At 49.8% G+C, this 25,657-nt stretch overlaps 3 protein-coding genes across 4 annotated transcripts in view; all 3 read right to left on the bottom strand.

Annotated features, from left to right (window-relative positions):
- The window catches only part of LMO2 (LIM domain only 2), a 208,958-nt gene that overhangs the window by 109,478 nt on the left and 73,823 nt on the right, over nt 1–25,657 (bottom strand). The gene's annotated exons all lie outside the window — the stretch shown is intronic.
- C13H11orf91 (chromosome 13 C11orf91 homolog) lies at nt 16–1,932 on the bottom strand. The gene is made up of 2 exons (XM_008146824.3): nt 1,341–1,932; nt 16–268 (listed from the first exon to the last, which is right to left on the bottom strand). The coding sequence occupies exons 1-2, from the start codon at nt 1,816–1,818 to the stop codon at nt 183–185; spliced, it is 564 nt and encodes a 187-aa protein (XP_008145046.1). The 5' UTR covers nt 1,819–1,932; the 3' UTR covers nt 16–182.
- CD59 (CD59 molecule (CD59 blood group)) lies at nt 8,009–23,775 on the bottom strand. Of its 2 annotated transcripts, none has more exons than XM_008146823.3 (4): nt 23,700–23,775; nt 18,728–18,806; nt 15,174–15,275; nt 8,009–9,666 (listed from the first exon to the last, which is right to left on the bottom strand). In XM_008146823.3, exons 2-4 carry the CDS (start codon nt 18,792–18,794, stop codon nt 9,470–9,472), a joined length of 366 nt encoding a protein of 121 aa, XP_008145045.1. In that variant the 5' UTR covers nt 18,795–18,806; nt 23,700–23,775; the 3' UTR covers nt 8,009–9,469. The 2 variants fall into 2 exon arrangements, with proteins under 2 accessions (XP_008145045.1, XP_028009487.1); XM_028153686.2 differs by lacking the exon at nt 23,700–23,775 and adding an exon at nt 21,329–21,420.

Here is a 25,657-nt window from a genome sequence, read left to right as displayed (position 1 = left end):
AGAGACACCATGAGATTTACCGCGTACGTGGGCACTGTATGTGGAGTACATGCTGGGAGCAACAAGAACAGCAGTAAATACTGAACAGAAAATAACAATTTTTGAAATGACAACAAACAGGACACATTATCTAAGCACTAACACCTAAGGAGGTGGCTGCCCGGGCTCTGGTGGGCAGCTCCTCAGGAGAAAGAGGCTGACTTCTTTCCAGGCTGCCTGGTCTTCAGTCCTTGTAACTTCTCATCTTTCAGCGCCTTCAAGAACTTATCTGCAGGAGAGCAAGACACACTTGGCTTGAGTAGAGAGAAGGGCTTTGTTCTAACGCCGCTAATGCAACTGTGTGCTCCCTACAGGAGCCCCAACACCATTAGGATCCAAAACATGTATAAGTGGAGAACATGTAGTTGAGAAATACAGGACTTAGAAAAGTCCAAGTTTTCTAGGAATTGTTTCTAGAGACCCGCTGCCTCGTGGACCTAAACATTTGGGTTATTTCATACCCCCTTCCCTGTATGTGTGTGTGTGTGGTGGGGGGGGGGGCAATTTTATAGAATAATGGGGATGGTCTTTCGAGAACCATCTGCTTGCCTTCAGTGGTCAAGTGCTAGCCTTAGTCAGACGGGTGATGGGAAAAACAAAGTCTGCAGAACAGCCTATGGCTACTGAATATTCTACAGAGCAATAGTCCTCTGGGAGTAGAATTGGACTTTGTGTGAGTTTACTCTCCCGCAGTCAGCTTGCATGCTCCAGGAATCCCACCCACACCAGCACGCCTGGTCTCCCTGGTTAAGTAAGATCCCTGAGACTTCAAACCTAAGATCAGATGGCACAGTCCAGGACCCTGGTGAGACGGCTACAAGGGTGGTGGTGGGGGGCGGGGCGGCTGGGAGTGTCACAGGGAAGCTATCATCCAGCATTGTCCTTGGGCCCCCTGGGTCTTGCACAATTCCCATCTGCCCCCTACAGACACTCCAACCGGCCCTTCCCTACTTCCCCCACCTCCCGCCCAGGATCCCAGTTGAAGATAAATACTCTAGAGAAAGGGGCTGCCTGTGGTGGGTGGGGCTCCAGGGGTAGTTGTGTTACTGTGCAAGAGGCTTAAGGTTCAGGAGGGGGTTTGTGGTGGTTGGAGTTCCAGGTTTGGGGGCTCAGGATGGAGTTTGAGGAAAAGAGTCGGTTGAAATCCAGGATGGGGGGAATCTGGGTTCTGGGGGATCAGCTTGAAATCTGGGACACCTGGGTGCTGGAGTCTGAGCCTGAGGCCACATTTGGGGGGAACCTGGGGAGGGGGACATGGAGCCAAGAAAGGTGGGCTCCGGCGGCCCGGGGAGGTCACGCACAGCGCTGGGAGTCGAAGCCATCCCCAGTGATGGTGAGCAGCTCCAGCTCCTTAATCCGGATCTCCAGTTCGCACAGCTCCTCGGGGTGGGAGGCAGAGACGAGCCGGGAGGTGGTGGGGCCAGGGGTCAGAGGCGAGGCAGCCGCCTCGGGCCCCGGCGGCGGCGAGTAGAAGAAGCGCAGAGGCTCGTAGGGGATGGAGGCCAGGCCAGAGGGCCAGGGCGGGGGGCAGGGGCGCTCGCTGGGGGGACCCAGGCCCGGGGGCGGCGGCAGGGGCATCGGCGCCGGGGGCGCCTGGGGCAGGGGCCGGCCCCCCGCCGCCCCGCCCGCCTTCAGCGGTACAAAGAGCTTCTTCCAGATGTTGAAGTCGCTCAGCGGGGACGTGGAGATCCCGCGGTCGTAGAGGGACGGGAAATAGAGGGGCGGGGCTGGCCGCTGGCTCATCGTGGGGCTCTGGCGGCCGCGCCGCCCCTTCGGCATCTTTTGAATGGGAGGCTGCGTGGGAGGAACCCCGCGCCGGGAGACCCGCGCCGGCCTCGAGTAGCCGGGTTCTGAGATTCCACAGGCCACGCCCCGAGGGAGCGAGGCCCCACCCCTCCGTGTTAGCCCCGCCCCTAACAAGCAGGGCTCTAAGATCCGGTTGGCCACGCCCCAGAGTGCGGCCCCGCCCACTGGCAGGTGGCAGGCCGCGGCCCTGGAGTGAGAAAGGCGCCGGCAGGGGGGCGCGAGTGTGAAGCCCCGCAGGCGCGCCCTAATGCCCGGCCCAACGCCTGGGTTTACGCTCGACCACAGCACCCTTCCCCTCCAGCCCCAAGCCGGGCTCAGCCCCTCTACTCTCCCCACCTCCCCCCCCCTAAATTCCACAAGCCTCGCTCCGGAGCTATCCCAGCCTAACAGGACATCAGACAAAAGCACCAAGTGGAGAGCTGGCCAGAACTGCAAGAGGAAACATTCCTCCGTTTTCCTCTCCGTTTATAGGAAGAAAAAGAGATTATGCTCTGCTTTTAGGCTGAGTCTTCTGTTTCTCAATTACCTTCAATTTAAAATAATCCCTATGCCAAAATGGCATATTTGGGGGTGGTATATTCTGATCCCTTTCAGTTCCCATAACACTGTTTTTTATTTTTTTTTCTGTTTTTTTATTTTATTGATTTTTTACAGAGAGGAAGGGAGAGGGATAGAGAGCTAGAAACATCGATGAGAGAGAAACATCGACCAGCTGCCTCCTGCACACCCCCTATCGGGGATGTGCCCGCAACCAATGTACATGCCCTTGACCGGAATTGAACCCGGGACCTTTCAGTCCGCAGGCCGACGCTCTATCCACTGAGCCAAACCGGTTTCGGCTGTTTTTTAATTTTTTTAAATATATTTTTATTGATTTCAGAGAGGAAGGAGAGAGAGAGAGAGAGAGAGAGAGAGAGGGAGAGAGAGAGACATCAATGATGAGAATCACTGATCGACTGCCTCCCGCACACCCCACACTGGGAATCCAACCGTGACCTCCTGGTTCATAGGTCCATGCTCAACTGCTGAGTCACACCGGCCAGGCTATAACACTGTTTTTAAAAGCTCCCAAATACTTATTGGGTCCAATTATATGCTCAGTACCACAGGCTCCTTGGGCTGGATCAGCTAGTATGGGGAGAAAAAGCTGCTCAGTGTTAGACAAGCCCTTTCGCTTGGACAGTTTCTAAGCTTACAAGTGCTTCACACACACCTTTCTGTCTTGTCTGGTCATCACAAGCAACTGTAGGAGGCAGCCTGTTTCTCTTAAACGTCAAACAACTTGCCCAAAGACATCCAGCCTGTATATCTGACTCCCTTTGCACATACACACACACACACACACACACACACACACACATGCACAGCTGGTACTGACTCAGATCTCAACTGGCCAGCAGCCTAAACTGGTCCCTACCCATCTTTATTCCTTCACACCAGTGATCATTAGATCATGTTTCGGCCAAGGCTTTCAATGGAAATTTGCCTCCCCTCAGTCTGACTAATCCTGGCGACTCATGTGACAGATCTTGGTGCTTCCCTTACAAGGTACCAAGGAAAGGGTGTGGGCTATTTGGGACGGGTTCAGGTTCAGCAGGATTTCCTTTCAGTGTTTAGTTTGTTGCCTGTTAGTTTCTGATAATGAATGTGTTTGGAGTCATTGAAGTCACTCTCCCTTCAGATTTATTACAATCCATACCAGGGTCCCTTTCCTGATCTCTCGCAGCCCTGGGAAGTTTGGCAGGAACATGGGTTGGCTCTAACAGCCATTCCCAATCGACTCTCTTCTCCTTTGTCTGCCTCCCAATTGTTTGATCATTTGTTGCTTTGTTTTATATCCCACATATGAGTGACTTTTTCCACCTGACCTGTTTCGCTTAGCGTGACAGTCTCAAGATCCATCCATGTTATTGCAAATGACAGTATTTCATCTTTTCTAATAGCTTAGTAGCATCCCATTGTTTATTAGACTTAGAATCACTTAGCTCCTCTCTCTTTGCGTGTACTAGTCAAGTCCCTCTTCAAACCCCTCGTCTTCTTTTTCCTCTTGGGGAGATGGATTTGAGCTTTCAAAACCCTGTCTCCTTGTTTGGCTGCCTCTCAAGAATAAACGCTTTCCTTGTTGCATTCTCACTGCTTTACTGATTGGTATTACAGTGTATTGGGTATATGGACTTGGGTTTGACTACACTCCCTCTCCATCACGTTGGCTCTGCATCTGGACAGAATGCCAACCATCACACCTTAACCAGATTCTCTGCCTCTTTAAGGGGATGTCACAATTGGCCATGCCTGCCTTGGCTCGGGACAGCTTTTAGGAGCATGTAGAACTTGTGGCTTGGATACAGCAGAGTTGTTACAGAATGAGAATTGTGTTGTCCCCCTGCCCCCCGCCACCCCCTCCCCCCACCCCCCGTTATTATGTTGAAAACCTAAGCCCCAGTGAGATGGTATTAGGAGGTGGGGCCTTGGGGAGGTGATTAAGTCGTGAGGACAGAGCCCAGACGAATGGATTAGTGCTCTTACTAAAGAGACTGTGGAGAGCTCCCTGCCACTTCCACCATGTGAGGAGACAGTGAGAAGACCGCCACCCAGGAACCAGGACATGGGTTCTCACCAGGCACCAAATCTGCTGGAGCCTTGATCTTGGAGTTCCCAGCCACCAGACCCGTGAGAAATGTTTCCTGCTTAAGCCGCCCAGTCTGTGGAATTTTTGTTAGAGCGGCCTGAACATACGAAGACAGAAGTCATGTTTGAACCCAGGACTCGTTGTGACTCTGGGAAAGTCGTGTCAGCTCTTGGGATCTGTTTTCTGAGCTATAAAATGAAGGCAAGTTCTACCACACAAAGTTGATGCATGTGGTGAAAATATGTATAAGCAAAACCTGGGACACATAGTAGGTGACTGTGATTATTACTAGTACACAGTCTTATGTGGATTCCTTGATTCACCATTAAGCGCTGGCAAATTGATGAGGACAGTGGAGCAGGGAAGGGGGTGTCCCTCCCTGACCACTGAACCCACTCCAGATAATTTAGCAAGCTACACCTAGAAGCGGATTACCTGCTGCCCTGCAGAGGACAGTGACATTAAACAGGGCACTTGTCTTAACTCGTCCGCTCATTCCAAGGAACCTAAGCTGTTTTCCCCACTTTTGGAGGCACGTAAGGTTGAGTAACTTGCCTGAGGCCCTGCGACTGGTTAGCACCAGAACTGGAATTCCAAACAGATGGGCTGGCCCCAGCTCCCAGCCCCTGGGCCGTTCCCTCCCACAGCCTCCCACCCGTGCCCCCGGCTCTCGGGGCAGGGTCACCTTCACGCTGGCTGGCTCTCTCTTGCTGCCAGAGGGCGGGCTCTAACTGGAAGCTGTTTGTGTCACATTGAAGGCTTTGGCTATTTGAGGAGCACCAACGGTCTTTATTCCTCATCTGAATTCCCCATTGTGTTGGTCAGGAGCGGATGGCCCACACATTTCCACGTTCCTTCACAACACCCACTATTTCGAGAACTTTTCTAAAAAAAAAAAAAAATGCAGCCCGCCCTTATTCCTCTCTCCCTGGGCGGGTGTTTTCCCACACACTCGCAGAGTAAGCATATTTTTTAATGAACTGCAGCCTGAGAGGCAGCAGTGGAATGGAGAGTGCAGGGGCTGGAAGATGAGAGAGCTGAGTTTAAGTCTCATCAACCAGCATCAACTAGCTGTGCAGCCCAGGGTAAAGGAATTGTAGCTAACGCTTACTTCACCACTTCCTACATCGTGTTCTCAGGTTATCCTGGCAGGAACACTTAAGAGGGTCGGTCTGTCCGAATTTTTCTGCTCCCAAGCAACAGAAGTTGATACGGAGATTTTATACCGAGGGCAATGAGATAGTTTGTGGAACTGCAAGCTTAAGAACTAGGATTTGAGCCTCGCTGGTGTGGCTCAGTGGTTGAGCATCAACCCATGAAAGGTCACAGTTCCATTCAGGTCAGGGCACATGCCCCATTGCAGGCCTGATTTTCAGTAGGGGGCGTGCAGGAAGCAGCTGATCAATGTCTCTCTCTCATCATTGATGTTTCTATCTCTCCCTTCCTCTCTGAAATCAATAAAAAAATATTACTTTTAAAAAAATAATTGAGGGTTCAGAGACCAGGGCAACTTTAGGAATCCAGGTAGCAGGAAGGAACCAGCGGCCTCTTCAGTTGGCTGGCTGTTCTCAATGACTAGTTTCAACCCTTTTCCCTTCAGCCTTCCCTACAGAGGCTGGAAAAACGAGAGCTTTGCCAGTCTCCCTTTCAGCTAGGGGTGGCCAGGAGGCATCTCCAGCCAGAAGATAGGACCAGAACATAGCGGGAGGCTTTCCGGGGAAATTTTACTTTCCTGGTAGGAGGGACAGAAACAACTGAAGCTTCCCCTTCATCTCCTCTTCCTGCCCTGGACGTGGCAGTCCGCAGTCACTCTGTGATCATGAGGGAAAGACCAAGAATATGCCATGCACCTGATGGCGTTGAGCAGCTGAACCAAGGCCAGGAGATGCCTGCCTTCTTATGCAAGAGAATCCCACTCTGATTAAGTTACTCTAAGTTGTCCGTTAATTGTAGCCTTCCTGAGAGACTCACCGCTTCAACCCAAAAATATCTTCAGTCCTTGTCTAACTCCACTCAAGACTTAAATTGCAGGAGAGACCTTGCCCAGCTCCCGGCGAGAGGCGGCTAGACCACCTTCATGAAAAGTCCCCCCAAGACTTGCACTTCCAGGGTGGAATTGATTCCCCAGCAGATAATTGCGGTTATCAGAAGAGAGGGGGAACAGAGGCCCAGTGGCTAAAAAGCCAATGTCCATTATGGCAGGTACCATTGTTACAACTGATGATGACACAGAGGGTCAGAGGGGTGAGGGAGCATGCCCAAGGCCTCAGAGCTCGTCAGTGAGAGGAGCATGAAAAAGGGCCTTTACATTGTGCTGCGAATGTATTGCATCTAAGTAAAGGTCTATTGCAGAGAGATCTTACTGTAAACCGAAATTTTAAAAAAACCTCAAAGCTACTTTATTCACAAAGTATATACGTTATTTCCAAACCAATCATTGGTGTGTTTTCAACTTCTTCCCATAGCTCAGGGGAAAGGGCGGCTTAGCTAGCATTTGTCAGGTAACTCTTCTAGTAGTTATCTTGGTCAGTGATGTTTGGTTACAAAGAACAGAAACGTTCTCAAACCAGTTCCAGCAACACAGGTCTGAGGGAGTTATGACATGGAGACCTTACTCACTCCATGCGCAGCTGCCCAGGCACAGTGCCAGTCAGTAAAACAAGTAGAGAACGGTGATTTGTGAACACTGATGGATTTGGGTATAGGCAATACTGTTCAGTTACAGAGCAACATGAAGTCGTATACATAGTGCTTCCAATAGTGGCTGGCACACAGTAAGCCCTCAAGCTGTGACCACGACATTCCCTGTTGAAGAATTTGGTGCCAGGTCCCCCTTTAGCTATACTAGTCGAGTCAATGAATTATAATGTTGAGTTTCAGTTCTGGCCATAGCACCCTATCACACCAACACATTCAAGGGCCACCCCAACAGTATTCCAGGTTGGTTGATAGTGACCTATCTGTAAAAGATATCGCCAGACCGAGCGGGGCGAGTTGAGCCAGCATGAGCACTAGCTGAAGTTATAGGCCCAACGTACTGGGGTTGGCTAACTTGCATGTAGCCAATAATAGCGAGGATGGGAATGGCAGCACGCCTAGGAAAGCGCATCACAGAAAAGAAGCTCCCCACTCCACAATCCCCGAACCTTGACCCCCAGTTCAGTGCACCCACCCTCTGCAGGGTGCATGCTGTCCCCGCCCGCCCCGCCCCCCATCCCATAGGCTCTGGACCGAAAAGGACATCCTTACCTACAATGAACCCACAGACACCCACCCAGAAGTACTGTGGTCATTTATTTTACTCCAAAATAATGTAGGTGTGCACAAACAGGAAGCTTTAGTTTAGACAAAGACAAGTTTTATGGCGACTAATCCTATACGCCAGTGGCTGTGGCATGGCCAGTACTTCCTCGGGCAGAAAAAGTCCTGTTAGGGAAAGAGTCACAACTACCATTTTGTCTTGGAACAGAATGAAAGATGACGTAAGGAAAAGCACGGAGCCAACCGGGAACACAGAGCACAGGGAACGCCAGGTCTGGATGAGGAAGTCTTTATTTGTCTATGGCATCAACAGGAGACAACTGGCACGGCCCACGCTCTCTCCTGGCATTGGGCATGCTGCGTATGCTGCCATCCTTCCGGGCCCAATGACCACACGCATGCATGTGATTACATTTTATTTTCAAAAAGGCATCATTCGTTCCGCTTTATCTCGCAGATTACATAATCAAGGCCTTTTGTTCTTTTAAATGTTAATCAAGAAATCTCACTTGCATCGGCAAGTCAGGCCATGCTGTTAAAAGCAGACAAGGTTATAAGAATATAAATGTTACTAAGTCTACCAGATCTTGAGAATTATTCACCAGCATCCACACACACAAAAAAAGGAAGACTTTGCCCTCCTGAAAAGGGGTCTCTCTCTCTCTTTAGGAAACTGGTAGAGCTTCTCAAAGTCTTGGCATTTGTGAGGATGCTGACGGCCCTTACAAATGAGCATCACGTGATCTGTGCCGAGGCAGCTAGGAGTCAACAGGCTTGACGTCAGCAGGCAGAACATCCGTGCGGGCCTGTTGCTGCTCGTGATGACATCTTCCCATTGCATTCTTATAATCTACATACACATGCGGGTATTCCCACTGATAATACTCAAAATAAGCACACGATACTGTAAATCACTTGTAGCAAAGCATGTCCAAATATTTAGTCTTGAACTGTTGTGACAAAGCGAAAATATGCCATCATTCCAATGAAAAGGGGAGGGGAATAGTTTTAACACACCATTAATTGAGTGCTTAAGTTGTTTTTAGGGAAAGACAGCAAAGCCCATACAAAATTTAGGTAAAGAAGAAAATTCAGATTTCAGCCACTGGTACCTCTCTAAAGGCAGACCTGGTGCCTCTATGCCCTGCCACCTTGGAAAGCCTATCTCCTACTCTGCCAGACACCTTCCAGTGGAGAATACAGCAGTCATTCCAATCACTCTGCATTTAGAATCTCGTTGCCCCTGACAGCCCACATCTGGAACATTCATCATGCCTACATGGCAACACAGGGGCCATAAAAGGAGGGGATGACAGCATCCCGTGAAAGAGATTGGTGAAAAGAGCCCCTCTGCTCCAACGCCCCCCCCCCCCCCGCCCCCGACAAAAGCACTGATCATACTGGTAACTACATCCAAGGAACACGCGGGGAAACAAGTGCCGATGGCAGAGAATCTACTCAAGCTATTACTGCAACGAGCAGAGGAAGCAGCACGCCACTAACCCAGCTAACGTGGCACAGGCTTCACTCCTACACTTCCTCCCTCAGAGGAGCCTTCTCTGCAAACAGGACTGGTTTTCCAGCTCTCTCTCTCTCTCCCTTATCCAAGTTGCTCACGCTAGTTTTGGTCTTTCCCAACAGGATCCAGTAAGGAAATAGAAAGCTTTTGTGGCAGCACAGGAAATAAGGAATACACAGAAGCAGGGAGTGAGGAGAACCGCTCCTGTTATTGATTTAGAGAAGTTTCCAGAACGCTATGAGCAGCGGAGTCACCAGCAGAGCGATGGTCCCTGTTAGGCTCGTCCCACCGCTTTTGTTACACAGGTCCTTCTGGCAGCATTCGTACTGTAGAGTCTTCTCTCCTAAGTTTTTTGAGAGGTAGTTGTAGTTGCAGTTATCAAACTTCCAACACTGGTAGTATGTCCGTGTCTCTGTGGGAGAAACACACACAAGGGTAAGCAAACAAGCGGGAAAAGTTCCATACCTGCCTTTGAGCCCTCAATTCTACTCCTGGGAACTGACCTTGTGGCAGTAGAGACATGTGGGCAAGAATGGGCATCCCAGTTGGGTTGCAAAGGGGAACAGTTAAGTAAGTGATGACACAGCTCTCAATGGAACTTTCCCATAAAACCAAAGTCTCATCAGAGCCAGTAGGATTGTGTGTGGAGGGGAGGCAACAGGCAATCATACTGATGTTTTAAGAGACTTACCCAGATTTTTAAACACATGCCCACAACATGATCCAGCAATTCCACTTCTAGATTTTATTCTATGACATTACTTGTAAAAAAGGTTAAGATATATGCCCCCCCAAATGGTCATTGTAGTACTATCTGTAACAGCAATCCTCCTATATAATAAAAGCCTAATATGCTAAGTGTGCGGTCGACAGGTTGGCCGTTCAACAAATCAAAGTGTAATATGCTAATGATGTGCTAAGGCACTCAACTGCTCGCTATGATGTGCACTGACCACCAGGGGGCAGATGCTCTGACCGGTAGGTTAGCTTGCTGCTGGGGTCCAGCTGATCAGGACTGAGTGAGAAGGGCCAGACATGCCCTGGAGCACCTCCATGGCCCCTCCCCGGCTGGCCAACCTCCCGCATCTCTCCCCAGCTTCGATCGTGCACCGGTGGGGTCCCTCGGCCTGGCCTGTGCCCTCTCACAATCTGGGACCCCTCGGGGGATGTCAGAGAGCAGCCAGCACTGCTCAGCCAGAAGCCAGGCTGGGCTCATGGCTGGCAAGCACAGTGGTGGTGGCGGGAGCCTCTCCCGCCTCCACAGCAGCGCTAAGATGTTCCCCTGGGGAGCGGCCTAAGCCGTCAGTTGGACATCCCCCAAGGGCTCCCAGACTGCGAGAGGATGCAGGCCAGGCTGAGGGACCCCCCGCCCCCAAGTGCATGAATTTTGTGCACCAGGCCTCTAGTAAACTATAAAACCAGCCCATTAATAAAAGAAGTGTCTGAAGAAATTACTGTAGAGCTCCATACAATGATATTCATATGGATAGTAATGACATACACCTGTAGGTGTTGATGTGGAAGAGCCTGAGTTTTAAAAACATGCAGGAAAATAGATAAATTGGACTTCATCAAAATTAAGAACGTCTATGCTTCAAAGAACACTATCAAGAAATACACAAAAGAGGGTAAAAGGTATGCAAATCATATCTGACATAAGAGGCTAGTCAGAATATATAAAACACAACTCAACAATAAAAATACAAATAACCCAATTAAAAAATGGGCAAAGGATGTGGATATTTCTCCAAAGAAGATATACAAATGGCCAATAAATGCATGAAAAGATGCTTAGCATCATTAGTCATCAGGAAAATACTCTCAGGAAAATACAAATCAAAACTACAATGAGAAATTCCGGTCTCGATGGTCGAGTAGATAAATGCTGTGCTTGCTTCTTCCCATGAACACATCAAAATTACCACTAAATTACAGAACAAACACCCTGAGAACTATCTGAAGACTAGTGAATGGAGCTCCTGTAAACTAAGGATATAAAGCATCAGCCACATTGAGACTGATAGGAGGACAGAGAGGAGAGACAGGCTGGTCTCACACCCACATGCAGCAGTTGAGAATCAGGAGGGATATCTTGGCTGCAGAGGTACCCCACGAGGGGTGCGGGGTCCCAGCCCCCACACCAGGTCCCCCAGCCTGGAGCACCAGTGCTGGGAAGAGGAGTCTCCACAACATCTGGTTGTAAAGATCAGCGGGGAGCCGAAACCGGTTTGGCTCAGTGGATAGAGCGTCGGCCTGCGGACTGAAGGGTCCCGGGTTCGATTCCGGTCAGGGGCATGTACCTTGGTTGCGGGCACGTCCCCAGTAGGGGGTGTGCAAGAGGCAGCTGATCGATGTTTCTCTCTCATCGATGTTTCTAACTATCCCTCTCTCTTCCTCTCTGTAAAAAAATCAATAAAATATTAAAAAAAAAAAAAAAAAAAGATCAGCGGGGATTCCATCTGGTGAGATGGAGGGCTGCTGGCAACCCAGGCACCCTCTTAAAGGGCCCACACACAGATTCACTCACTCGCAAACATTCACCCTAAGCTACAGCAAAGAGCCAGCAGCCCAAAAGGCACCAGGGCACAGAGAGGGGAACACTGGATCGTGTGGCTTCAGGACAAGGGCTGGAGGGACAGCTGCCAGTGTTCCTGCGTTGAGCACTCTCCCCACAGTCTGCAGAGGTGCCGGCAGGTGCCAAATCCTGATTAAACTCCACTTGCCCCACCCTGGTGACTCACTGAACTACACCCACCCAACTCCATCCTGGCTGTTCTTCACAGGCGGCTTACCACCTCTGAGAGGCCCACACTGAAGTGTGAGCAAGTGTAGCCGAGGCTGTACATGCTTGGTCATCGGTATGTAAGTGTGTGCTTCCAACACTGTGCTGAGGGTGCTGTTGAATAGGACAAGTTATTGCTGCATGTAACAGTACTCAGGCATTGGAACTGGGAACGCATTAAAGCTAACAGAATTTTAATTAGGGAAGCCTAACCGCTTGGGGAGAACAGAGGGTAAGTAATGTATTAATCATTGCTACCGATGAGCCACTTACTGAGTGTCCTGCAGTGAGCCAAGCACTTCACTTGAATTATCTCATTTGCATAATAACCTTAGGAGAGTTCGTCTCTCACCAAAGCCACGATCGGAATCACCCAAATAAAAGTGGATGATATCCAAGTCACTGGGATGTTAGAGGTTTTCTCGCTCTGCTCGGCACACCCTCCCCACTCTCTTCAAAGATTTGGCTTGAGCCTACCTTCACCGAGCAACAGCGCACAACCCTCGTAGTGTGCCTGTGTAGCAGGCCATTACGGCAGTGATCACTTGACACCGCCATCAGACACTCCTGCCAGACTCCAAGTACACGGTTTACACTTCCAGGACCCGGCCAGGATGCCAGTAAATGGTGTTTCAGGGAACACCCAACACCTGCCTCTCTTCTGGACGGAATCTGCACAGCACAATGATACCCACTCTCTCCTCTAAGTGCTTCACTGGCCTCAGGAGATAGGCATTCCCATTTTACAGCTGGGGGGTGGGGGTGGGGGTGGCTAGAGTAATTAAATGCCTTCTCTAATGCAGTTCCCGGCCTCTGACTCATGTTTATGAGAGTGTGCCCTGCCTCTCCCAGGCTGATGTCTCCAGAGCTGGAGGGGGATTTAGATGCTCTGTTAGTATCTGCCTTACAGTAAGGTCAGAATATATCTATTCCAAGATGTCTAGCTTAAGTAAGGGGACTAATGTTCATGAGAAGAAAAAACATTAAGATTCACGTTATCCTTCTTAAAAAATAGATTCGTCCTTGAGGAGTTTTAGATTCACAGCAAAACTGAGCAGAAAGTACAGAGTTCCCATAGAGCTCCCTGGCACCCCCACCCCAAACATCCTCCCACACGATGAACATCCCACACCAAAGCGGGACATTTTTTCCAACTGATGAACCTACAGGGACTCAGCATTATCACCCAGAGTCCAGAACTGACACTTGGGTTCCCTCTGGGTTTTGTACATTCTAAGGGGTTTGACAAATGTGTGTGACATGTATCCACCGTTATAGTATCAGAGAGCAGTTTCATCGCCCTAAAAATTCTGTGCTCTACTTCATCGCCCTCCCTTTTCTCAGCTAACCCCTGGCAGCCGCTGACTTTTCATTGTCCCTTAGTTTTACCTGCTCCAAAATGTCCTCTTGTGGGGATGATGTGGGATGCGGCCTTCTCAGGTTGGCTTCTTTCACTTGGGAAAATACTAGTATATTTCAGTTCCCTTCATGCCTTTTATGGCTTGATCACGCATTTCTTTTCAGTCTACTGTCTGGATGTGCCTGTTGATTTATTCATTCACCTACTGAAGGCCATCTTGGCTGCTCCAGGTTTGGGCACTCATAAATAAAACTTACCAGCATCTGTACGCAGGTCAAGGTGGGCAGATATGCTTTCACCTCGTTTGGGTAAATATCGAGGAACACAATTTCTGACTCATATGGTGACAGTATGTTTAGTTTCTTGGAGAAACTACCGAACTGTCTGCACCATTTTCCATTTTCACCAGCAATAGATGGGAGTTCCTATTGTTGCCAGCATTTGCCAGCATTTGGTGAAGTCAGTGTTCTGGGCTTCGGCCTTTCTAGGACGTGTGCCTCATTGTTTACATCAAGCATTTTTAAAGCTTAACGAGTCATTCTAAGATGAGTAAGTTCTGAGGGTCCCGTGTACAGCACGGTGACTGTAGTTAACAATACTGTATTGTATACTTGAAGTTTGTTAAGAGAATAGATCTTACGTGTTCTCCCTCACACAAAAAGGTGACTATGTGGGATGATGGATGTGTTAATTAGGTTGATTGTGGTCACCATTTCATAATGTATATGTACATCATCAAATCAGCACCTTGTACACCTTAAATATACCCAATCTTTACTTTAATAAAGTTGGAAAAAATTAAAATAAAAGCCTAATAATTGAGGTAAGAAACAATGGGATTTGAGAGCTGGAAAAAATATTTTGGCTCTAGTCTACCTCCCTCTTCCCGGGTTCCTCCCCACCTCTACCATCAAACACACACCTTTTATAAGTAAAAAAGAGGCAGAAAGAACCTATTGGTGGCAGGTTTAAGAAAGAACCAGGTCTCTGTGCTCATATACAACTGATGCGCATTACCTAACTATGGAGACCCAGACATAGCCATTCCTCGCCAGTATCATTTCCACACATAGATTCAACCCAGAACCACATCCACCAAGAACTGAAGAGGGCACGCTGTTGCTTGTTTCCTTCCTCCGTCCACCACTTCCTAGATCCTATTTTAATAGGATTTATGGAGACAGAGACTCTAGGGCCTGGCCACTATGGGAAATGCAGTCTTAGCGGTCCCCACCCCGTTTCCCTGAGCGTCCTGCTCTCTGAGGCCACAAACCTTGGGTGGCACCTGCCTTTGTCACACTCGGGAACACTTTTCTCCTTTTATATTTCTGACACAGCTAATACACAGGCCTCTGCCATAATCTTATCACCTTTCTTCATCTTTGCATTCCTAGCCACTTGCTCAGACTCTGACACACAGGAGGCTCTTAAAAGACTGGGAGGCGGCCAGCATTGCTGTTAAGAGAATAAGCATTGGAATAGATGGATTCCCACATTCAAATCCTGGGTTGGTTACTTGTCCTTAGTCTGTTGCTTCATCTGAGCCTCTGTTTCCTCATTTGTCAACTGAGAATAAAAAACATCACCCTGAGTGGTAGGTGAGAAGCATTCCATTAAAAACACATGAGAAGTGCTTAGTGCTACATGTAGCTGATGCTATGAAATGGTACCTGTTACTTGTTGGATGCAAGTCTAATGAGGGTAGAGTGGCCCAATATTTTCTCCAGGTTTCCATCATCCCATTACCCTGAGGAGAGAGAGGCGGGGAGGCTCTTACCGGCTTTGACGTAGAGACATGCATCAAAATTAACGGAACAGTTGGAGATGAGATCGCACGCACCCCCTGGGTTGAGACAGGAGTAGCACCGCAGGCTATGACCTAGAATGAGGAAGAAAAGCCATCAGAATCTGGTAGACCAGCACTGACTTGCCCTCCTGGCTGCAGCAGGAAGCCCACCCTCTCCATGACGACGGGGCAGAGGTCAGCATGCTTGCTTTCCCACACACACTTGCAGCAGGTAGATTTCTCCAAGCTCAGACTGTTAGGGTAGGCAGAGAGAAAGATATGAGCTGCAAGAGGCTGGGAGAGGCAGCTGACCTCTGAGGGGACCTCTAAACTCTCAGCTGGGGCTTAGAGGAAATAAGTGTGAGATGCAACAAACTGAAAATAGACAATGGGGCAGCAAGCCCCTCTGTGAGCTGGAAAGATTCAGAGCCCCCACCAGATGGGAGCTAAACCGTGGCTTAGACCTAGATCAGAGGTGGGAACATCTGGCCTGCAGACCATGAGGCACGAGAAACCATGTGGTCTGGCCCTGATTTCTCGAGGCAACCACAGGTGAGACTCAAAATTCAATGCATCTAGGAGCTTCTTTCATGGCAACATAAATTTACATTTTTGGACCCTGATGCAAGTGCAAAGGAAATTTCCGTATTTAAAAATCCATATAACTATTCTAATTAAGCATTTCAACTGGAAGTTGAATAAGCTCACAAAAATTCTATAAATGCCTCCCCAGCAACAAATATGCTCTATGAAATCACATTTCCATGGATTAATAATCAGTACTTGGTGGTAGCTACCTGTGTGAAAAGACATTTTCGAAGATGAACTACAGAACAGCTCACTACAGATCCGCACTAACAGATGAATACTTGCCACCAACTGGATGAGAGGGAACACTAATTTCTGAAACCCAAGGAAGCAAAATGTTCTTCTCCCAGAAAGAATTCCATTCTTCCCGTTAGTAGATCTGTATTACAAATAACTGTATTCAATGATAACATTTCAAATTTTGTCAACTGAAAATCTGTCTTGTTTTCTCTCGTTATTTCTATAAAAGCTGACACAATATCCTTGAATTTGTCTGTTGGCCTGCAAAACCTCACCATTTGCTCTCTGGCCTCTACAGAGATGATGACCTCTGGGTCAGGTGCCCTCACGGAAGCTGCTCCCTGCTCAGCAGCTGACCCATGGCCAGCAGCACACGTGATCAAGGGAGAGAGAACACCTCAAACCCAGGCAGGTGGGGCACCCAGGCGTCACCGAGCACGAGAACCGGCTCCATCGGATGCAAACCGCCTTTGGTTCTCTGATGTGAACATCGATTCTGCTCCTGTTCATGTTCTTAGGGTTCCTCTTTGCTAGCTAGACTTCAGGTTTTGCTGGATTATTTTTCCTTCTCCACTTTAGATCAACGGTGACGAGAAAAAGATAGTTCCTGTTTCACATCTGTCATGGGGAGAGGCAGAGAAGAGTTCCAGGACGACGCTCCTGATTCATGCGGACACACCCTCTTCTAATTAGAGACATGACCTTCCTCCTCCCGCTGGCCTTCTGCCACGCCTGGGGCAGGGCTCCGTTATCCCACTCTGCCTCACCTCCCAGGAAGTGTTTGTCATGCCTGCGTGAGGGAGCCGCCATGAGAAGGGTCAAGAGGCAGTTTTTCTCTTCTCTGCTCCCGGTGTGTGCACACGCAGGAGCGGAAAGAATGGGAGAGGGAGGGATTGTTCTAGCCTGGCTCTTTGGTTGCCCATGGCCTCGAATTTTCTCCTGGCTAGAGCTAGAGTTCATGCGCCTTCTTGACCACCCATCCTTGAGTCAGAGTGGAAGCTCGCGTTTGGAACTTCAGTGGGGCAGAAGCGTTCAGAGCTCACACATTCATTCGTTCAGTGTTCACACATCTGGGCACCTACGTGTGAAGCTCAGCCTTCACAGAACTGTTCTAAGAGGTAGGCTCAGTGATCTCCATCACCATGTTTTTCAAGAGGAAGCTAAGACTAAGGCGTTAACTAACTTGCCCCGGTTCACACAGCTACTAAGTGAGAGAGCGGGCCTCAAATCAAGGCTGCCAGTTCTGAAACCGCAGCGTGGTCTAACCATGTCATTCTTCTAACCGTCCTGAGTGGGAAAGAGAAGAAAATGGCACAAATTATGGGGGAGACCCAGGTCAGGGACCAGCAATAAGTCATCGGTCGACTGTTTTGATCTTTTCACTGCTAAGCCTGGGTAGAAGGATCTGCTCCAGATGCCGACTCTCGGACGAGGGGCCTGTCACAGAACAGCTGATGGCCCCACACCCAGGCCTGTGCCATCAACAGACTTTGGAAAGGGGCATGACCAGGTTATTCTAACTACAGAACACACACTGGCTAGAAGAATCCAGACAGTAATGTAGTGTTGTAATGTAACATCCCCTGGCTAGAATCAGCAGAGGTGGGGAGGGAGGAGGGAAGGAGATGAGTCATCACTTCTCCCCTCCCCCTCCCCCCCCCCCCTCCCCGCAAAGGGAGAGAATATTCAAATGTGTCCTTGGGCTGGTTTCTTCTTTGCTTCAGCTTCAAACTATAAAATGGGTTTAACAAAACTAACCCCTCACGGGATGGCTGGAAGGATGCAATGAGGGCGGGCTCGGCACAGTCCCTACTACGTAACAGGCATTCACTATATGGTGGCCACTAAAGCGACTAATATGTGAGACCTGCTCCAGCATGGCAGATACCTTCGTTCTTTTGCTCACCGCACTGCTATTTCCTTCTCTGTCCCCTCCCCGCACACAACTGGCGGCACCACTATGACGCAGGCAGAAAATGAAAAACTTGATCCTTCTGATGAAGCAAAGCAAGTCACACTGGTGTGTCCAGTGTTACAGAGGCTAAGACTCAGAAACACACGAATACCTCCAGGAGCCAGGGAGGGGGGGCAGGGCGGTGAAGGAGTTCAGAGCAGATGGTCTGGTGCCAAGCGGTTTGGGTTCAAATTCGGGCTATGCCACTTCCGTGGGACAGTTTACAAGCTCTTTAATCTCTCTGGGCCCCCGTCTTGTCAACTGTACTGGTAAAACGGCGATAAAAACAGGGCCTACTCCATAGGGTGGACGGGAGGATTAAGTAAGTAAACGCCTGTGAAGTGTTCAGAACAGCGATCGGCGCAGAAATGCTAGAAGCATCAGCTGCTACGATGAGCGCCATCCTCTTCGTGGCGCACAGAGGTCGGGGCAGAAGGACAGAGCACAGCACTCTAATGGTGGGTCCACTGGTGTCCCAGCAGCTTGTGGGGAGAGGGTGAAACTTAAGCTGCTGAGAGTACCCCCTCCGCCCCTCCCCCACCCCACAAGCAGCTCTGTAACCCAGAATGGCTGTAACTCAGGAAGGCTGTAACGCAGGAAGGAGTTGGCACACGACCCTGGGCCTGTAACACTGGAAGGCAAAGCCACCAACGCCAGGCGGAGGCCAGGGGCATCAGCTCAGTCTTCTGAGGCCTACGAAGAAGGAAGCGGGTGGCCAAGGGGGCCCAGGTGGGCGAGATCCATGTCCCTCGGGACCACTCACCTGAATCACAGAGGACAGAAAGGACGATCAAGAGCCCGAGCAGGGTGAACCCTCCTTTGCTTCCCATTGTCTACTGAATCTGGAAGGAAGACACACAAAGAACGGTCAGGAACCAGCAAATGACTGACTACTGACTGGTTATCGCAGAAACCAGGAATTGGAAGGTCGGGGGGGGGGGGGGGGGTTGTCAGGAAACACGGGGAAGGAGCTAGCAGGCCAAGAAAACAGGAAATCTACCAGGTGGGGTGCCATGAACCAAAGGATGCGCTCAGATGGGGCAGCACTGGGTCCCTCTCCTGCCCTAAGACCTCAGCTTACTGAAGAAATGCTGTGGATCCTGGTGAGGGGGCAGCCGTGGGGAGTCACAGCACACAGGGCCGAGTCAGGACCTCCCGGGCCCACCCTAGCTCTAACCTCTAGTAGCTTCGCACCCTTTCTCCACGCAGTGGGACCAGCACTGCTTCCCCCATAAAGGTTGTTCGGGCAACTGAGAATGTGAGGAAAGGACTTAACGCAGCAGCTGCGATTCCTGCTCTGCTGTAATCGCACCCTGTGCTGCTGGCTGCGCCGGCCTAGTGGAGGCCACTTCTCCAGGCCATGCCACTGAGGGCATCCGGCCCAACGCGGGACTCTGGAGGGCGCCAACCTGTATCCGGGAGCAGAACAGGAGGCAACAGCTCGGCGGTGTGCTGGAAGCTCCCGCCCCCCACTTTCGCAAGTATAATGGGAACACGTCCTTGTTCACTCCGGGGAAGTGAATGGAGTTCCAGGAGTGAGAAATGCTCACCCGTCCGAAGTCAGATAACGGACTCAGAGACATGAAGTATGGTGAAAATGGGACCTTCAATGCAGTCTTGCAAGATTGGGTGTCTGGGTGAGCAGGCACGCCAGAGCCTGTCACAGGCAATTTATCCCTAGCGTGTGAGAGTCCTTCCCCCGGTTCCTCATTGGCCGAGGACTATGGGGTTAACAGTCCCCCGATTCTCCCATACCTCGCCTAGGTTTTATTGTCTCCTATTGGGTTATTTAAAAAAATGAGTTGTCTTTTCTAGTTGTCTCCACCTCCCTTTGTCTAGTTGTGACGGGCGGATCTTCCTGGGAAATGTGCTGCTGGTCACATACTTAGCCTTTGTTCTTATACTCTTTCCTCGCCCTGTTTGCCCTGGGAAAATTCAGGAACTGACTGGCAACATGCTGTTGGTATTCTCCACTGAAAGCTGACTTTGCTGAAGATGGAGCACAGAGGCCTATTTCCTCCTCAGGTAACTCTGAAGACGAGTCCGCACTACATGCATGCCTACATGTGTAGCAGTGGGCATCAGGGGAGAGGAGGCAGGGCCGAATGCCTTAAACCCTCTTTTGTCTGCTAAGGAAGTCAAGACACAGGGAGATTTTTAATTGTCTGTGGACAAAAAGGGGACCACATGCTAAACCTACAAGCTTGGGGGAGGCCTGCGTGGCAGGCCCTACAAACTCAGAAACCGAAGTAACCACACAGGATGGTCTGAACACAAAAATTTCCAACTAAAAGCAGGTCACGGCAGGTAGTCACGTCATGGGCCTACCGCTTCCTGGACAAAGGTTAGTCTTTCCCTTAAGGGAACCTATCTTGTTTTTTTGTTGTTTTGTGTGGGTTTTTTCTTTTTGTTTTTTGTATCTAACATAACAGAGCTTTGGAATTTCAGAGTATTCTCCTTTGCCAGACCCTGTGGGGCACACCCACCACACCAGAGCACGAAGCCCCAGAACCATTCCTCACTGTTATTTTGTTCCCTGAATACCATCTCTCTGTGCTATAGTGTTAATTATTAACCATCCGCAACCCACCAACGTAAATCAGCTTTGCTTTCTCTCACCTCCCTAATCTACCACCAATGAATCTCCTGGATTCCACCCTATGTCACCTCCTTTGATTCTAATGTATAAAATAAGCTGGGTGACTACATTTAAGAGGAAGAGGAAGGCAGCAGTCTCAGAGATATGGGAAAACAGAAGAGGCCAGAGCTTCAGAGTGATACCGATTTCACCTACTACTGAATTTTAAGAAAGAGGAAGGGGGCCACAGCTGAGGCAATAGAAGCTAAGAACTGTCCTCAACTGACACTCAGCCAGGAAACGGGACTTCAGTCCTCCAACCACAAGGACTGTAATTGTGCTAACTAGATTTTCCCACAAAGCCTCCAGAAGGGAACACAGCCCTGCCAACACCTCGACTTGAACGCGTTGAGGCTCTTATTTACGAAACTGTAAGAGTAATACTTTTGTGTTAAGCTGCTAAGTTTGTAGTGATTTGTTTCAGTCCCAATTTTAAACTCATACACCCACCTCAAAGCTGGTACATGGCAGAACCACATTTAAGACCAGGTGTGAGTGCTTCACCAGTTACTCTCTAGTGGGGAGACTTCTTGTGAATTCAGCTTCCGAAATAAATTTGCTAAACTGAGACCACCAGGGAGGAGATTCACAGATGCCCAAGAGTATAGTTACTGTTCCTGAGAGCCTGGGGCCTCAAACGCTGATGAACTTTCAAGTCCTCAAAGATAAAACCCAAAGTTCTCGCTTTATAGTTCATTAATGGAGGCCCTGGGGGGATGAAGTTACCTGTCCCAAGGCAACAGATCAGTTGCAAAGCCACAGTTGGGTGGATCCCACTTCTATTCACCAGGGTCTGGTAACTCACATTACCTGGTGACTAGTAGTGTCAAGGGCTCGGAGGTTTGCCACATCAGTAGGGAGAGACAAACAAAAAGCCACATCATAATGAGCAGCCCCTCCCACTCTGGGGTCCTGCTGCCAGTCAACCACCCCAGACCTCCCTGAACTACACAAACCTGAAGCTTCTGTTACCAGGGCCTTCTCGGAAATGTGTTCCAGGACTTTCCAGAAGGCCTCTTATTACAGAGTCTACTCATGGCCCTGCTCTTGGAGATTTTAACTGCAGAGCCAGCTACTTAATGAAGATATTCCGCAGAGTCAACCATTTAATGAATATGTCACAAAGCTATGGGGGGCAGGCAAAAAGCATCTTCGTTAGAAAAGCTCAAGCACCTCTGGGCTTGGGTGTGTTTGTGCACGTCTGGCTGAGGTTCAAGAGTGGCCCAGAGTTTTTAATGGGATCCTTTTATGAGGTTGTGCTTGGAGCTGCTCAAGATGAATTCCATTAGATGACCACTGTCCTCTCCTAAAACCCATTCTCTTTGGGCTTTTATCTTCCAAGTCACTCAGCCTAATGGGATGTTTTCGTACAAGAAAGTTCAGCGATCTCCTGTTTCTACTTTGAAAATACAGAAGCCACAAATCTCAAGCATGTTTGGTCCACAGTAAGGCAACTTCCTATCTGCTTTGGGGGGTCATAAATTTCCCCCCATTTTGGGAAACACTGCCACCTCCCTGTTAACATTCTGAGCTCTGTGTGCCTGCCTTGGAGAACTGGGCGTCAACTGTCCCCAGTGGGGAACATGGGTACCTGAACTATTAACAGCCACCTTTGGCCCCCACATATCAGGTGCCAAACTGAACCCTTTCCATGAATTATCTCATTTAGTCCTTGTAACACGGAATAAAGTAAGCTCTATGGTTTTACTGGTAAGAAAATGACAGTAAGTAGTCCACTCGGGATTATCCAACCAGTAAACAGCAGGGCCCAGGGTGAGGCTTGCATGTGCACAAGAGTTTTGAAATACATTTTAATATAATAGTAAACACAAACACACACACACACACACACACACACACACACACGGAAATCTAAGTCTTGGAGTTTCTTTTTTCCCCAATAACAAATGGAAGGGCACCATAACTTTCCTAGGTTTTAAAGGTCTTGATCAGTTGGTTAAAGCGTTGGCATAGGCCAAGGTGGAGGGTGGATTCTCATTCAGGGCACATACAAGAATCAACCAAAGAATCCGTAAGTGGAGGAACAAATCGATGTTTCTCAAAGAATCAATTAACATTTTTTCTTAAAGGTCTGCATCTAGCCCTAGCCCTGGCCATGGACCTTTTCTGAACCTGGGCCAGGAGCCGGGGCCATGGACCTGGCGCGCGGGTCTGCCCAGCGCCCTGGCCAGGGGGCCTGGAGCCCGCACCTGGGCCGCAGACCTGGAGTCGCCAACCCCCGCGCGCAGAGCGGGGCCGGCGCCAGGGGCGGGGGCGGGGCCAGCGGAGGAGCCATATTTTTTTCATCAAAAAGGTTCCTACGTGTCAGAGAAATGGAATATGTGAGTAGACACATTTTCCAAGGTCCTCAAAGAGCCTGCTTCTCCTTAAAAACCATTCATATCACGATTTAATGTTTCTTTAAAAGTCGGCTGTCAGATCCTATTTAGAGCGCAGCCCAAGCCGGCCCAGGAAAACAAAGGCTCCATCGGGAACAGTGTCAACAATAAAAATAACGTTAAAAAAAGAAAACAAAACAGAACCTCACACCAAACTTGGACTTAAAATGTCAGGTTTTCAGCACTGCCCGGTGCAATAAAGTTCAAACTTTAGCCTGTCCGTTAGGAGCAGGTCTGTGACCATTTAGGGATGGCGTTAACCTCCTTTCAAGGCGCAATTTCTTTCGCCTAAACTGCAAGGGCTTCCCTTCCGTGGTTAGGGTCCGAGGAAAATATTCCCGAGGGGATCGAGGGCACGGCCCGCGGAATTTGGGGTGTTTCGGAAAGAGTGCCCGCGCTCCCCTTTTTCTTTGTTGTAAGCAGGGAAAGCCGGGGTTCTTCCGGGCTCTCTGGGGAGCTGAAAGCGTGCAACCAGGCGCCTCCGGTGAGGGAAGGGCAGGGCCTCGGAGGACACCCGGCCCCGGGGTTTGGGGAAAAGCTGGGGCCGTCTCCAAGGCGCGGAGGCCCGCGCAAGGGGACAGCGTTCGGGCCGGGGAGGCACGGCCCGCTAGGGGCAGGGGGCGGTCCAGGCCCAGCTGCCCCGGGGCGCACGTGCCTGCCGAGCTCCGCGCGCGGTTCGGTCCACCGCCAGGCCTTACCTTATAGCGCACCCAGAGTCCCGCTTCCAGCGCCGCGCAGTGTGTGCCGAAAGGGCCGCCTTTATACTGGGCGCCCGCGGACTCCGCCTCCTCGCGCTGGCCCCGCCCCGCCCCGGCTCCGGCCCCGCCCCGCCCCGGCTCCGGCCCCGCCCCGCCCCGGCTCCGGCCCCGCCCTGCGCGCCCCTGTCCGGGAGTCCAGGTTACCAACACAATAAGCGCAGGCTGCAGGCTCCAGGCCCCCGGGGGCACCGCAGGCGTCCCGGGGACCCTGGGCAGCCACTGGCTTAGGTTCAGAAAAGACCCAAGGCCAGGGCTAGATTTAGATAAAACTCTGTTACGGGCTTAAATGCTTACATTGGCCCTGGCTGGCGTGGCTTGGTGGTTGAGCCCCGACCTATGAACCAGGAGGTCACGGATGGATTCTGGTCAGGGCATGGGCCCGGCTCGATCTCCAACAGGGGACATGCAGGAGGCAGCCCATCAATGATTCTCTCTCCTCAATAATGTTTTTCTCTCTTTCTCCCGCTCCCTTCCTCTCTGAAATCAATATAAGAGAGTGTCATGGGTGTGTGGTGGGGTGGGTGGGGGGGTGGGGGGGAGTGGAGAACAAAAGGTCATGGACCTGTCGGGGACTGGAAGACACTGAGGATCAGGGTAAGCAAATATTGCATCCCATGGCTGCTTATGCTGAGTCAGGAGGGTAAGGCCACGGTAAAATTCAAGCAGGGAAAATCATAATTGATCGTGACGTGTTCCTCCTGCCAGGATCCTCTGATGGCTTATAGATACCAGGAAATGAGCTTCATTTGGCACGGCTTAAATCAGCTGAACATGCATTTCCAATGAGAGCTTGTTTACAAAGCTCTTTCAGATGCATTCTCTTATATGCATTCCATTAGCTGTTCCCTCTTTGAAACTCTCCGGGATTCTGAGATGCCAATCTCTCCTGATTTTGTTTCCAGTTCCTTGACCTTTTAGTCTGCGATTCTTTCCCATGACCCACACATAATCTAATCTCAGTCCCCAGGATGGATGGGACTGAGAATCATTGCTATATGTGCTCCCTGGGAGACTCTAGTGCATTCACTTTGTTTGCAGATGGTTTGCTATTATTTATTCTCCAGTCCTGACCACTCTCTCAATCTTCATATTCATATCCAACTGACCACTGGACATCTCCACCTACATGTGGCACAGCCATCTTGAACTCAAATGTGTCCAAATCTGAACTCATTTCCAATGTTCCGCTGTTCTCTGTGCCCCCCCAGCCCCCAGTAAATGAAGCCAGAAAGCTGGGAATCAACTTTGATTTCTCCTACTCCCTCGCATCTCATCAACTCCAGTCTGTTTCACCATTTAGTTATGTTTCACAGCCTCTTCACTACTCCTGCACTGCCCTAAGTCAGACCTTCAGCAGGTCGTACTCGGGCCATTACAGCTAGGTCTCCATGCTGCCTGTTAATCCCTGCATCCCCCGCCCCTTCTCTGGCCATCGTGCTGGAGACCTGCTGTTTTACCTCTCTAGTCTTATGCTTGATATTAAAATTTTTTTTTTCTTATCATCCTTCCTGGAACACAATATAATAGCAGCTTCTATTTTGCAACCATGAGGTGACCTTTAAGATTAGTTTTGTGCCAAGGATGGCAGAACAGAAAAATGGAAGGGATCTGGAATGTTGACACCATTAGGCCACCATATCAGCCCTGGATTGTTACCTCTGACTTGTCACAAGAGGGAAAAACCTCTAAGCTGTTAAAGCCGTTAGGTACCCATTTCATCCTGATGCTTGAAGCGTTACACAAATGGATAGGTGTTCTCAAGCCAACTCAGAGCCAGAGATAAAGATGGCTTTCATCAAAAGTCTGACCAATGATTAGATCCCATTTATGTGTGAAGACATATTTTTGCCAATGAGATAAAAAAGCTGAGCTTGTTATTAATACCTTAGTATGAACTA

The sequence above is a fragment of the Eptesicus fuscus genome, chromosome 13 (assembly GCF_027574615.1).
Source record: "Eptesicus fuscus isolate TK198812 chromosome 13, DD_ASM_mEF_20220401, whole genome shotgun sequence".
NCBI classification, from domain to species: domain Eukaryota; kingdom Metazoa; phylum Chordata; class Mammalia; order Chiroptera; family Vespertilionidae; genus Eptesicus; species Eptesicus fuscus.
The sequence above is the reverse complement of the archived record's forward strand: the minus strand, read 5'-3'. Positions and strand labels throughout refer to the sequence as shown.

Bases quoted from the DNA above. Each gene is read 5' to 3' on its own strand.
- C13H11orf91 (XM_008146824.3), bottom strand. From the start codon at position 1,818: ATGCCGAAGGGGCGGCGCGGCCGCCAGAGCCCCACGATGAGCCAGCGG. The intron at 269-1,340 runs GTGCGTGACCTC...GCTCTCCTGCAG, and splicing joins TGGCTTCGACTCCCAGCGCT to ATAAGTTCTTGAAGGCGCTG.
- CD59 (XM_008146823.3), bottom strand. From the start codon at position 18,794: ATGGGAAGCAAAGGAGGGTTCACCCTGCTCGGGCTCTTGATCGTCCTT. The intron at 15,276-18,727 runs GTGAGTGGTCCC...TCCTCATTCTAG, and splicing joins TTCTGTCCTCTGTGATTCAG to GTCATAGCCTGCGGTGCTAC. The intron at 9,667-15,173 runs GTAAGAGCCTCC...TTTCTCCCACAG, and splicing joins ATGTCTCTACGTCAAAGCCG to AGACACGGACATACTACCAG.